Below are 14820 nucleotides of genomic sequence, written 5' to 3'. Positions count from 1 at the left end.
GTATAATTTGGGCATTTTTTTTTTCCCACTCAGTTGACTGGCACCAAAAATCTTGCCTCTCTGCTGAACCTGAAAGAGTCCTGTAAAGCCACCACCCAGGCCTTTGCTAAGAAAGGGTCAGGCTGGGGCGATGGCTCCATCTGTGTTTGCCATGCAACTATGAGGACCTGAGTTTGGATTCCCAGCACCCAAGCAAAAAGCCAGCTGCAACAGCATGCATCTTAGCCTAGCTCTGGATAAGCAGACTGAGGGAACCACAGGTCTGCTGGCCACCCACAGCATAGAAGGACACTCGATCTATACCTCTGGCCTCTGAACTGTGTGTGCGCGCGCACAAGTATGTGTGCGCACATGCGTGTGTTCGTAGGCGTGTGTTTATGCATGCATCCACGCACATGCCCCATTCAACAATCAGAAGGCCACCATCTTATTGTGCCACAACAACTTACTCTCATTAAGTTTACAAAATTATTTTCCAATATAATAATACATAAAACACTGAATAATATATGTAAAATGGTTTTAAAAGACAGGTATATTGGCAAGTTGCAAGATATTGGAAAGACCTACATAAGAGAAATAAGTTGTCTGCAGTAGATGCAGCACAGTTAGCAATTTTAAACTCAGACAAGTACCTTCCATTATGCCCCTCCTGTGGGTGACAGGGTCAAACACATCTGTCTTTAGTCTGTACTGTGAGCGCAGTATGCGCTGGGCTGTCTCTGCCCACTAATGTAGCACCTTGATTGCTTTGTAAAGCCTCATCAGAATGTGCAAATGCTCACTTACAAACTGCATTCTGCTTTCCTCATCTACTCACAGGAGCTTAATGCAAGGCATACCTCAAAAATATCTGGCCTTTGGTTTTTTTCCAGAAAAAGTCTGAGTTTAACATGAAAACAACAGAGACACGATTACAGACACAAATCTGCTCTCCAGACCTCTGAGAAAGTGGCCTGGAAGCAATAGTTTATAGAAACAGTCTACCATGAAAGAAATCAGGGAACAGTGTAGGACAGGGTTGATTTCAGCACAAGGCAACAGAAAATAAGCCCTGAAATAAGATGCTGCCCCAAATACCCAAATCCACAGATGCTCAATCCCTACATATAAAACAGGATAATGCTTGCTTACACTAAGCTATTTGTGTCCTCTCTATTCACTAACCCATGACTACAGTACAGATTGGTACCTAATACTATATAATCGTGTATGACTTACATAACAAAAAATGTACATGTTTAATAAAGGTTATTTTTTCAAATATTGCTGTCAACGTTTGGTTTAAAAACACTGATGGGTATATAGCAACCAGTTATGTATAGCCCATGGATGTATAGCAAACTAGCTAGACTGTGATAACCCCGTCTAAAGGACCAAGGGTCCAGGGCAAAGGACTCCCAGGAAGCACACGTGGGACAAAGTAAGTATCAGTTTATACAATAAAGGTCCATAACTCATTGATTAAAAGAATCCATGACTATACAAGGTAAATGAGATAAAGTAAACAGAGGAAGGTAGGGAAAGGAGACTGGGCAGAGAGAGGGCAAAAGAACGTCTCCTCTCAGTGGATGCCAATAGATGAATGTAGCTGGAGTAGAGTTAGGAAACTGCCATTTTATAAATATTACACATAGCCACGTTTCACGTTGTTCAAAATATGAATGGGTGCTAAAGTCTGTGAGGGACAGTTTGAAAAAAATGGAACACTCAGTCTTAAAATATCTCCCAAGAAAAGCACCAAGTGTTACAAAAGGAAACAGTTTTCTTTTCAGTCATGCCCCAGCATGACTTCAACCAGTCACCAAGCTGGTCACCCAAGATGTGAAGCCTCTGGCACCACGTGTTCTCACGCAGACAGTGCAGAGTATGCACAGTCTCCACAACAGTACAAGAGAATCAGAGAGCCTAGAGTTACAGGCGGTTCTCCATGAACACTGGTACGGCCTCAGAGGCAGGGGAGGGCAGAGGGCTGCCTCCATTAAAACACTGGAAACCTGGCAGCTGGACACAAAGTGTGCTGCTCTGGATCTGGACCCCCTCAGGGCAAAAATGGAACAAGTGGTAAAGACAGGTAAGGAATTGCGTGAGAGGCCAGCATCACATGTAAGTTTCAGCAGGGACAAGAGAAGGCCCTTTCAGGAAGTTTACAGAGGTGTTAAGCACTCACAGGGCAATGCCACATGATACACACACCTCACCATCAACAGAGTCATGAAGGTAGCAGAGGGCACAGAAAGGACACTACAGAAAATCCTAACTGGTGAATCCATGGAGACGGGGAAACAGAGTCTTAGCAGTATCCTTTCAACTTCTGTGTAAGCGTAAAAGTACTTCAGAAATAAATCTTTAATGCCAAGGGGAAAACGTATTTGGAAAATTGGAAGAAGAAGAGACAGATAAATGCCTACAAGCCAGCATCAAAGGCGGGAACATGAAGATGAGGAGCAACAGAAAAGTCAGGGAAGTTACACAGAATGCTGCCAGCACCAGGTCACTGACCTTACAGTACTCAGCATCTGGTTCATACAAGAAAGCCACCTAGTCCTGAAAAAGAGGACTGAGCTTCATAGCACAGAACCCACTCTGCCAACAGCTTGTTAGCAATGTTTACCTCCCAGACTGGGTCCCGAACATTAGAAGAGCTGTAGGAAGGAGACAGAGGAGGCTCTTTCTACTCCTGCTCAGGACCCGAGTTCTGTTCCCAGTACCGACCCTGGGCAGCTCACTACAGCAGCTTCAAGAGATCTGATGCCCTCTCATGGATTCTACAGTCATGCATGCAAACACACACAAAAGAAATAAATAAAATCGTTAAGAAGATCAATTTGTTTATTAAAAAACAATAATGAAGGCGACAGCAAGGGCAACAGCAGCAGCCACTTTCGCTCTATACTCCCTACACACCCAGCCTGCGACAGAGCCTCTTGCAAGCACCACACTAAAGCATCGCAAACACTCCAGAGCGCATGTACCTGCTTACTCACCATCTGCAGACAGGAAACTGAGGCCAAGAAGAGTTTATTCAGCCACCGCCACTACACAACAAAGGCAGCACTAAGACATGAGCCCAACTTGGCTGACACAAAACTATCCTCTTCTACAAAATAGCCTGAGTCCGACCCCAGGATCCTTTCAGTTAACAGGCTTGCACGGCGTGTAGGAGCTAAGGCAAGGGATTTTTCTAAGTGGTTAACTTCTGGTTATGCTCTCTGGGCACAACTGGACTGAAAGGAAGAGGCAATGAAATGAGGCCAGTAAAGAAATCTAGTCCCTCCCCACAGAAAGCAGGTAATCATTCACTCTTCACTAGTCAACTGGAAAGGGCTTGGGTCTGAAACCCAGATATAAGAGGTATTCATGGGGAACAAAGAAGACCATTGGAAAACCTCACGTTAGATAGCACCGTCACTTCATCTCAGTGACACCAACTGAGCTAAACAGAGACAGAACTGCTCCAGTTCACTTTAGTAGAATTAAATGTCCACAGTTCAATTTAGTAGTTCAAAATATGTCAACACATATTATTTGCATCAATGGTAATCAATTTTTGGAATTCTTATAGACGCTAGATATGGCAATCCAGTATTCAGCACTGTTAAGAAAATCATTTTAAAAGAGAGCCATGTTTGTTTTTCTAAACCCTCCTGTGGCTCTGTACCAGGCACTGGCTAGCCCTCTACCTCACTCGTGTCAATAGCAACAGAAGGCAAGAAGAGGCAGAAAACCCCACACCAGCTGACAAACTTTTCTTACTGTCACTGTGTGTCTCAGACCTTGACATGCATGGCCCAGTGCAAACTAACTCAGAACTGTAATTCCCCCTTGAAGGAACAGATTGCAACAGCCCAGTGCCACCAGCCAGACCATCTCAGTATCTAAGAGTGGTCAATCCAATCCAGTGTCTGTCGTCTTTCATTAGGTCACAGAGCCTGCTCTACCTTAGCTTCATGACTCAAACAGTTAGATGGCCCTGCGATCACCATTAGTTTATCTGTAGAATGAGATGAACAAAATTAACTTCACACAGTAGTACCAGGACTAAAAGAAATGCATGAAAAGCAAACTAGCAACTGAATACAGCACCCTTTAGGAACTCAGAAACACTAGACAAAAACACTCTCCTGTGTCCTGAAAGGAAGTATACTAAACTCGAAGGAAAAATTAGTAGGAATGCACGAAACCCCAAAGAAAGGCAAGCTTGTGCATCGGCGCTAATTTCAGTTCAGGTGACGCTGGATGGATAGAAGAGGATCTGCAGCTATGTGGATCGCCATCTAGTGGAAGAAAAGCAGAACACACCCGTGTACCATGAGCAGAAGAATGACACCATGAAAATGAGAATGAAAACTGCCCCTCCCCACACCCTCTAATTTCTCAATGGGACCTCGAACCAGTAGTGACCCCCAAGTGTAGGATCTATGCTGAAAGGAGAGATCAAAGAGGTTGCTCTCCCACATCCATGCCCTTTACCCTGCCAAGGAAGAGCACCAATAATATGCCAGAACACCATTAAAATCCTTAAAATAGCAGCAGAAGCAGATTGGTGAAAACCATGGAAATTTACAGCCTCCCAACTCAGAGCAAGCTCTCTTGTGCTGGGGAGGCTACAGTGTCCAGACATGCTTTAAGCTGTGGTCATAAAACAGCTTATGGAACTTCATTTGTTCAATTTAGGCTTAGGGTGCTGAGCGAGTGTTGACTAGCATAAGAAAATCAACTGGGGCTGGTGATTCTGATGGGAATCAAAGAAGCTGAACTTTGAGGCTGGAAAACTAAAATCCTCCTAATATCAGAAGATTGCCATACATCATAAGGCTAGGATCTGTGTGTTATCACTAGATACAGGGTGTCTGCAAAGTGACACCAGTACCCACACATCTGTCTTGAGCCAGTTCACAACAGCAGGCAACCATAATTTAGAACCTACTGCGTGTTCTGCATTACACATGTGGAAACCATCACTCATTGGGTCCTCAACTTGTGGACGGGCAAACTGAAGGTCTGGGAAGTTAAGCAACTGGACCAACCTGAAGGGTGTCACCTTGCATAATCACGGATTTTTTTTTTTTTTTTTTTTTTTCTGCACAGTTTGGTCCTAGTTAGGTGTTTCTATTCCCTAAGGAAATGGCATCCACCAGTCTCCACACTGGCAGGAGGCACAGTCTGCCCCTCTATAGCACATGGAATCTCTTCTGCTCGGCAGATCACCGATGCAAAGCTTTGCGGTTAATTAAGCACTGTAGTTGGGCCAATCACAGTGCCTGCTTGCACAGAACTGGAGGCTCCAAAGCGCAATGCGAGTGACCTTGGTTAATTACTGACCCTCCTAATCTCAGTTTTCTCACCTATAAAATGAACTATTCTTTTGTTGTCTTTCCTTATTTTTTTTTTTTCTTTTTCCTTGAGACGGGGTTTCTCAGTGCAGCCCTGGCTGTCCTGGAGCTCACTCTGTAGACAAGGCTGGCCTCAAACTCAGAGATCTGCCTGCCTCTGCCTCCTGAGTATGGGGATCAAAGGTGTGTAGCAAGACTGTCCAGCATGGTTTATTCTTTTTAAAATGTTAGAAGAATTAAATGAAACAATATACATAAAGCATGAAAAACGAGAAAAGGCCCTTGATAAACTGTAGCCGCAACAGTTAGTAATTATAAGGCATATATGTTTAAATACGATCCCCTCCAGAAAGCCAAGACTATTGATCGTGGAAATATGATCTTGGGTGTTAACATTCCCTCCCTCCCTTCCTTCCTTCCTTTCTTCTTTTTAAGCCTGGTTTTAAAGGTAGGGACTTTCTCATTATACCACAAACTAAGTAAGAACCTAACACACTCTGAACCAGTGATTACTTGGTGACCAGGAATTAAAAACAAAGAGCTCTGTCTGCAAGTTCTATAGGACTCCTTCCCACAGCAGGCGCCTGAGAAGATCTCCCGTGCACACTTTCTAGGCCATGTTGTCCTGCTTTCTCTGACTCCCGGGATGCATACATAAGTCAGCCTCCTCACCATGAACACCCACCAAGGCTCACACTAGTGTTGCTAGAAAGCTCAGGACACAGTGGGTGGCCTTTCTGTTAAAGCACATTTTCAGGCACCTCTTTTAAAAATTCATCATCACCAATGGAAATTCCTAATGGGCTTCCACCATAATCAAACTTTTATTTAAGAACAACGCCGAGTAACGGCCTTTTTTTTATTCTTTCTTAAAGTATCCTTTCTAAGCACCCAAGAGTTGGAAGTTCCAGCCTGACTATAAGCTTCACCTCCTTTCCATTTTGGAGCCAGAGCCTTATTAGTGGAAACACAGACACACACACACACACACACACAGCAACAGCAGCAGCAGCAGCAGCAGCAGCAGCAGCAGCAGCAGCCACAGAGATAAAACTACAAACCATGCAGGATCCTGTGTGGGTCTGAGAGAATGCACTGGAAGCTCCTGGCACTAAGGAGGCCCTCCATGTGGTCTCTTGTATTTAAACCATTTATATGCACTGTCCCAGAGCTCAGAACAGCCTGTTTACTGTTTTAGTAAGGATGTGTGCCATTCTGTCTCCCCTCAGTCCACCAGATGACAAGTGGCAAAGGGGTCTCTGCATACCCAAGTTGAAGCTGGCATTGGGAGCAGTTCAGTTGTTCCTCTGACTTCCTGTTTGTGGCTAAGCGTGGCTACAACGGCATATATCTTTAATTCTAGCACTCAAAGTGAGGCAGGCAGGCAAGCGAGAGGATCGCTATGAAGTCCAGGCCAGCCTAGTCTACATTGTAAATTCTAGGCCAGCCAGGGCTACATAGTAAAACCCTGTAATTTAGAAAGTTTCTGGCTGGTGCCTGGCAATACAAATTAACTCCTTCAGGTAAGAAGATTTATAAGACATGTGCTGTAAGCTTTCAGAATTCTAGTTTGACTAATTTTTTAAAATCATCCCATTATGGATTTCAAAAGGAAGGCTGATTGTACTGGAGTGCACTGACTTAACAAGTTCCTCAGAAAAGCAAAAGAAGTAAATAAACATCTGAGTCTAAGCAGATCTGACAACATCTTCTCATTATCTCCTGAAAAAGACCCCTACTGTTCCTCCACACTCAGGATCCTGGCATTCGAGCCTGCCGGCTTTAACACCACATTTCACTTGGAGCCTTCCCTCCTTCCTCACCTATGTGCACATTAGAGACCCCACTCCCCCACACGCCTGGCCTGGTGGTCCACAGAGGTCAGGAGCAGAGCTCTCAGTGGCTCTCAATTCCCAGCCCACTTTCACTCTTCCACCTCTAAGGCAATTACTCTAGGAAGGCTAGAGATCCCTTGGCAAAGCCCAAGCATGGAACTTGATGCTACCGCCTGAAGAAAGGAGGCCAGGTGAGACCAAGTCTGCTCCTAACAGGCTCCCAGTCTCCCAGCAGACTGAGGAGAACTAAATAAACCCCGGCATCACACCAGTGTGGATCACTGAAGCACTGGGCATCACGGGCAGGTGAGAAAGCAGCAATAGAGCCCCGCCCTTTGGTGGGGAGAGGAAAGCAGACTGAGGAATTAAAGCAGAAACCTGCAGGGAGAGGAGTAAAAATAGACAACACATCGTGTATCCTTCAACCCAGTGTGGTCAGGGAGCAAGAGAAGAAACTGCACATCAGGAGGCCAGGCTCTCCAAGTCTGCGCCTGTCTACAGCAACTTCACTTCCCAGACCCTCAAGGGTCAGACAGAATAGCATGGCAAAACTGACAACCCACTTTGGCCTTCCCTCTGACTCTCTGACACGTGTTCCATTTCAGACAAATTCTCCAACTGAAAACCTAGCCCGAAGACCTCTCTATCTCTGGGGTGTCGGTGGTAATTAGAATACAAGCATCACCTGGGACAGAAAGGGCTCAGAAACATTGTTTCAGTTCATCTGAACCTCTGATCACTCTGTATCCCAGAACAACTGCCAAGCGAGTTCCTGAGGAAAGAAGACATCTATAAATCTCTAACTCAATCTCTCCTACAAGGGAGCACAGGGCCTTCTAGTTCCTCACCTCTTCTCCAGTAGCCAGCACAAAAAGCTGGCACACAGGCTGGGTCCCCAAAGTCCAAGTGCTGGAACACTGTATCTCTCCGGTAAGGCACTGCATAAAACTCAGAAGTGGCTGACCTCCAACTGAGTCACTACATCCATTTCCTCCAAATGCAAACCCAAATACTCACAACCACCAGAGAAACAAAAAACCAAATAAACAAAAATTAATGGCAGCCTCTGTAGGAGAGAATGAGCCTCTGCATGAGGCAGGGAATGACACCCGGGAGCAGACAGGTGCCACATCTAAACAGCACTCTGCGAATCTCACTGCTGAGACCTCACTGTCCAGATCTGAGCGCTCAACCAAAGCAAACTGATTTTCCAAAAGGGAGTCCCCAAAATGGAAGCTACACCGCTGAGTTATTTTTCATTACAAGAAAATATGGGCTAATGCCCCTCTTTCTGCACATACATAGGCCCACACATAGCTTAAATAATGCAAAGAACCCTCATATGTGAGAAGCTGAGGTCACGTGAAAACCATTATTTTTGAAATAGCAACAAAGGGCTTATCAGTGTGGATGTGCAGACAGCCTCACTTCACTCTGCTTCCTCCTGGAACCACCAACAACAACTAAATATAACTTGGCCCGGAATAGCCACCAATCTATACATTATCAGATAATTAAAAACACGGGGTTATGCCTTGACTTGGACAGGGAGCCATCCAAACCTTGACCAAAGTGTGAGATTAAATCACGACACAAGGCATTCTAGAGAGGGATTTTATAAGTCAGAATATCTCCTACTGGCAAATGGAACACACAGTGTGCACCACCCCTGTAGTCTCTAACTAACCTCCCTAGCAAGAAGTGCAGCAGTTCACGGTGTGGGCATGACCGGGGGAGCAAGCTGGAGAACAGCGAGCGAACACCAAAGCCGCATTTCTTTTCTTTCTGACCAAACCTGACTTCTTTTGTCTTCGATGCCAATTAAGCACTAGCTTTACTTTTGTTGTCCAATGACATTTTGCATTTGGGGCAAAGAGAGAGAAGCAGCTACCTTTGGAAATTAAAAGTCAACTCCTCGGTAACTCATGTCCACCAGAAACCAACAGCCTGGACAAAAGGCAGGTGCGCACCTGCACTGGCAAAGGTCTCTCACCTGACGGCTATCTGCACCAGTCCTTACTTAAAGACTGTAGCAACAGGGATAACTCAGCCAGGACGCTGATCGATGTTTATGAATACCGCATTCTGAAATAACTACGTCTCATTTATAATGTCTCATTATCGTATGGTGCTGATTACTAACCTAAAATACTGGTCACAGGAGGGCTTTAATTCACAGGTGCCTGGGAGTTAAATCCTTCAAAAGTCTACAATGGAGGTCTGCGTCTTCAAAATGCAGTAAGAGCCCCCTGTCTCCAACTGCTGTATCAATCTTTCTAAAAGACACAGTACTTCCCTCTCTTACATTAAATTAACCAGAAACAATCATATTCACTGTATTGATTTCAACAGTGGTTTAAATTGACGAGCACGGAGAGTTCATTTCATCTTTTGGGGGGAAGTTACATGTAGAAAGAAGAATGCCTTTTAAGACAGTAGATGTGGATTAAATTAATTCTCAGTACCTACAGGCTGCTCTGAAGCAGAGGTCCCAGCAGCCTCTGGGACAGCACTGATTGTCTTGCCTGCAGGATTGCAAGAGCAAGGATAGAACTAAATAACAAGTCTTCAAGTGCAGTGGAAACTTTGCAAATACTGTGCAAAACCTTAAGGACAATGAGCTTTGGAGACATTAGCTGCAGAGTCTCTCTTACATGACACACCATAGTAAAGGTTCATCGCAGAAACAACCATTCTCACCTGTGGGAGATTCCAGCATAACCTCTAATAAGAGATTTTCCTTGTAGTAATATATATATATATATATATATATATATATAGTATATATATATATATATATATATGAATAACAATGCTTTCGTGTAAGAGGTAAGGGGATGGCTATCAAATTCCAAATAAAACTTTGTCAGAAATCACCCAAATGCTGACATCAGACCTGATTTTTTTGAAAAAAAAAAAAAAAAAAAAAAGCACTTGTAATGTTGGAGTTACATAACAGACCATAATTAATATTTCAAATGACAGAGCACTGTGTTCTGGGCATCAGCATCCATTTCAAGTCATGTAAAAACTCGCAGTAACAGGAGCATCCTGGCAGCAGACTTTCCTTCACCGCTAAGAAACGTACTTCTTACAAGAATTACAGTCCTGATGACAAGCAAGGCAACCAAGTTCAAAGCCAAACAAGCCCTAAAAAACACCTCCCAGTGTCTGGTTCAAGAAATGGAGCCACTATTACCCCCAGCAGACACAGGAACCGATGGAACTGTGAACATCTTAACAGCACACGGATGTGACAACACAGCAGGGAAAACAATCCAGACTTTTAAAAGAACTCGTTATCTTTTAAAACCAGCTTCCCTGGTTGAGTCCAACCCAAGTTTGATTTGGTCTCTTCACCCGGAAAACTGTACTTGGTTTCACAGTCCACACCATTTCTAATCCACTGATCTCACACAATGTACAAAGAAATTTCTTACAGAGATGACAGCCCAGCAAGCAGCAAAAGACATACATAAATCATCGGGAGTGGGGAGTACAACCCTAACGCAGGGACCTAACTGTTCAGAGGGACCAGGCAGTAAAACTTAAAATTCTTTTTTCACTAATTTAAGAGTGAACGCCCATTACTTTTTCACAAGCCCCATTACATTAAAGAAATCATGCCATTAATGGGAGAGGCTAGCAAACATATTTCTGTTCAACAATTCAAAGAAGCTTAAATTCTTGGAGAAGGTAAGTCTCTCCACCACCCCAACAAGAGGACAACAGCTTACTCCTGACAACGGTCAACAACAGGCAAGTAACAGAGGTCGTGGTTCTAAAACATAGGAGTCTACACACAAATAGAATATGTCTGCCTCATCTTTCTCTCCCAACAATAAGAGTCAGGACCGGCACTGTGAACAGCATACCCCCCCAATAGGATCCACTACACAAAGTGATTCATAAAATGGTTACAGATCTGACCAGATAATGTCTCTGGCATATCCTTTAAAAAAGGAGTAGGAGGGGGGAAAAAAGAAAAGAAAAGAAAAAAAAAAGAGGTTCCCAGACTATCTTCCTCTGAAACATGAAACATGCTGGACCCGGGTGTAGCAGATAGATCCGGGGAAGGCAGGCTTCATTTACCTTCCATCCCAACAGATAATTCAGGAAGCCAGAGGAGAAGTAAACCAGAAGAAAACTGTCCTGGGTAGGCGTGCCTCCATAAACCCAGCTTCCCTGTCCTTGGCACTTCCCGGTTCCTTTTCCAACCGCGCTGCTTGGAGGAGTGTGAAAAATGGCATAGGCGGGTGGTGGTTCCTTTGCAATGTGTTCAACCCTAAGCCTGACACCAATGAGGGTCACCCGCCCAGCTTGTCTCCACAAGAGAAAGGGCGAGCAAGAACTGACTCTCTGGCGGGCCTCCTCTACCAAACTGAGACCTCCAAAGGGCCGCCTGCCTGCCAGGCTGGCATGAGTGCCCGCCCCCAGGAACGGCAAACTGTCCAGCCCGCTGCCGCCTAGGCACACACAGAAAAACCGTGGGTGAGGGACTGGGCTCCTCCCTCGGGGCCGCTGGAGTCCTCCCCTCTATCGTGCTTGGAGGATCTGACCCTAAACGTCTTCCAAGATCCACAAACTTCACTAACAACCCAAGCACCTGTTCCCTTCACCTCCTGAGCAGCCGATCCGCTCGAGCCCATTCATATCCCTGCAGCGCTTTCTTCCAGCAACTCGGACACCCCGAACACCCCAGGTCCCAGGGCGCCCCACTGTCTCTCTCCGGTGGGCTCATCCAAGGATCGGTCCGGACACAGGCTCCTACACGCTCGCTGTCCTCCTCCCAGAAGTTTCCCCTGGGTCCACCAGGGTCCCCACGGAAGCGCCTCCAGTCCCATGCAGATGTCGGGCCTCCTCCCTCTTCCACGGAGCCGGCTACGCGGGTGCCGTTAACGGCCGGCGCGCTCACCTCGGTTCACCAAGCGCAGGGCGTGCGTGAAGGAGGGGTCCAGAGAGTCCTTCTCCGCCATCAGCTCCGGCAGGTACTTCTCCTCCATGCTCGCCGGCCGCCGGGCCCGCTTCTCCGCCCCGCGGCGCGCGCGCGCCAGCCGCCCCGCAGCCCGAGCCGCCCGCCCCTGGCGGCGCGGACCCCGCCAGGCGCCTCGGCGACTAAGCCGGGCGGGCGGCCGGGCGGCGGCGGCGGCTCGGGGCGGGCGGCGGCCGCTCAGCCCGGCCCCGTGGAGCCCCAGATCACCGCGCTGCGGGCCGCGGGCTGCACGGCGGCGGGATGAGCGAAAGGAGCTGGCCGGGAAGCCGAGGAGCGCAAGCCGGACTCGCCCGCCGGCCGCGACGCTGCCAAGCTCTGCTGCGACCCGACCCGCGCGCCGCCCCGCGCGCTCTGAGCCGCCGCGCAGTGCCCCGCGCCCTCCCCGCCCCGCCCGCCGCGCCTGCGCGCTGTGCCGACCGCCCGGCGCGCGCCGCCTCGTGGGGGCACTGGGACTGCGCGGGCCCGCGGCGGGGATGTCGTAGGGTCGCTTCTGGTCCCTGGACCCGGGGTCTCCATCCCGGGCTCCCCGGTGAACACCCCTCTAAGCTGTCCAGCATTGCCTTGTATGTGCAGTCTGGGAAACTGAGGCTCGCGGGTCAAGTGGCGCGTCCAAGGTCACCCGTCCTAGGGAGGAGGGACAAGGGCAGAGCCTTTGGAGCCCAAGTTCATACTGCCAGGCTCTGGGAACAGGCAGTGCGACCAGGCTCCTTGTTCACCAAAGCTCCACGGACTTGCCTAACTTGGGTCGCTTTGCTGTCCGCTGCTATTTGTGCGAAAATACCGCCGGGCCGGACTTGAAACGCCAGCCTCCTGAGACCCTTGGCGCAGAGGTCGGTTACATAAAAGCGCCTGCCCTTCAGACTGTCTTTGTCTTCCAAGACTTGCTCCGGGTTGCCCTTCTTCTTACGTGGTGGCTTCTGGATGTGGATGAATGAGCCTCTCTAAACTCTCCCCAGTAGGGAACCTACCACACCTCACATAGGTGAGGGTGTCTTCTGTCACCCTCAAGCCACCCAACCAGACCCCAGCAAATGCCCTCCTAGGCTCCTTGTAGATCCTTTGAGGTGTGTGGAATAAATGTCCCAGACTAGGTCAAGGACTCCTGAGTCCCTGCTCAGAGGATATCATAGTCCCAACCTTGATAACCAGAGTCCCTTGACAGTGCTCAAGACTTTCCCCAGAAAAACCTTAAATGCTACATTTTCCCTCTCACTGTACTCTAAAGTTGTTCACAGAACTACGAGTCGGCTGTCATTACCATAGAGCTATCTTGGGGAACACCAAATTTTGTCTGAGAAAGAGGTCTCCAACACCTGGTGTCAGGGAGAGAGCACCATAAAAGGTTACTGCAAGAATCCCCCAAGCACCTGATCCCTTGTTCCAGCCTTGTGTGTGTGTACTTGATTGCAGGTAAGGTGGGACTCCAGAGTCCACTGCAACAACCTCCCCCTTGTCTCTCTTTAGTCAGAACTGGCAAGAGGCAGTAAGATACAATGGTTAACTAGTTGCGACCCTTTAGCAAACTTAGGTCACCTGTTCCTCGGCTTCCTCATCTATCATAGGGCGAATGAGAAAAGATTGTTTCTTAGGGAGCTCTTGAGAATTTACTATTTCATAAGCACCCGGCACAAAATGAAAGCCAGACTGTTCTGTAGCAGTCTCCCTCGCATGGCTGCTCTCTGAGGCAGAAGCTTCGAAAGGCAGCAGGCAACACCATCTGTGTGGTCCTCGATGCTGGACGTGGAGCACAACCCCAGCAGAGTAAGCTCAGAAGGGTAGATCCCGCTTCTGACCCTGAGCCTCGTGCTGGTCTGGTCATGCAGTGTGCCCCAAGCCTGGGCCTCGAATCTGGACCCCCAACACCTAGGTTACGTCAGCAGTTCCTACAGGCAGTTGGGGAGTTCTTGAGGGAAGGTTTTTCTCCTTTTCCATCTAAATGGAAGCACACACCTCTTGCTCTAGTCTCCCTAGACTTGAATTGCAGTGACAAGCACTGCTGAGGAGGAGAGGCAGACAGAGTACCTGGTGAAACAGCGCTTCCTGACCTGTCTTCCATTTTCTGCCTCGGTAGTAGTCTAAACTTTCACTGATGAGTATCTTTATTAAGGAGTTACCAATTATCTTTATTAAGCATTTACCAATTATCTTTATTATAAGCATTTACTAAGTGCCAAGCTGCTCTGGCAGCTTTATACACCGTCCTCTTGATACCTGCAGGAAAGATTCAGTTTATCACCATTTATTCATCAAGAAATCTCCAAGGCTGAGTAATTTTATACTTTGCCAACTGTGCCACCACTGGCAATCTGAGATACCAAGCCCTCCTATTCTAAACCCTTCCCACACCCAACCCTTCCCAGATAGTGATCTGAGACTGATTAGAGCTGCATCTCACCCCCCACTGGAGCTTTTGGCAGATATGTCCCACCAGCAGCTGGGGAGGAGGACTGTATACCATGAGGCCGACAACAGAGAGGCTGAAGCGTCTGCTCAGGACCCTCCCCCTCACAGAACCTTCCAAGAGGGCTGGTGCCCAGCACTGTGAGTGCCCATGCTGGGTCCTCCAGGGGAGAAGACTGATGCTTCTGTAAGAGGCTCAGAAAATGGTCCCCACCCACCAGTCTGGCTGGACCATAAGATCTAGTGCAGGGGACTG

At 47.6% G+C, this 14820-nt stretch overlaps 1 protein-coding gene across 7 annotated transcripts in view; it reads right to left on the bottom strand.

The window, feature by feature from the left end:
• The window catches only part of Khdrbs3 (KH RNA binding domain containing, signal transduction associated 3), a 414163-nt gene that overhangs the window by 148175 nt on the left and 251168 nt on the right, over window positions 1-14820 (bottom strand). Inside the window, exon 1 of one of the 7 annotated variants that reach the window (XR_004608143.2) lies at window positions 12087-12527. The exons of 2 other annotated variants lie outside the window; for them this stretch is intronic. Coding sequence is in view for 4 of the 5 variants with exons in the window: in XM_076911442.1 (XP_076767557.1) it covers window positions 12087-12174 (88 nt within the window). In the remaining variant the exon portion in view is untranslated. Of the gene's footprint in view, window positions 1-11263; window positions 11518-11790; window positions 12040-12086; window positions 12530-14820 lie in introns of those variants that run through there. 4 more of the 7 variants (XM_076911442.1, XM_034517447.2, XM_076911438.1 and 1 more) reach the window with 4 other exon arrangements.

This window comes from Arvicanthis niloticus, chromosome 13, assembly GCF_011762505.2.
Source record: "Arvicanthis niloticus isolate mArvNil1 chromosome 13, mArvNil1.pat.X, whole genome shotgun sequence".
Taxonomy (NCBI): domain Eukaryota; kingdom Metazoa; phylum Chordata; class Mammalia; order Rodentia; family Muridae; genus Arvicanthis; species Arvicanthis niloticus.
This window is presented reverse-complemented; position numbering and strand designations above follow the sequence as displayed.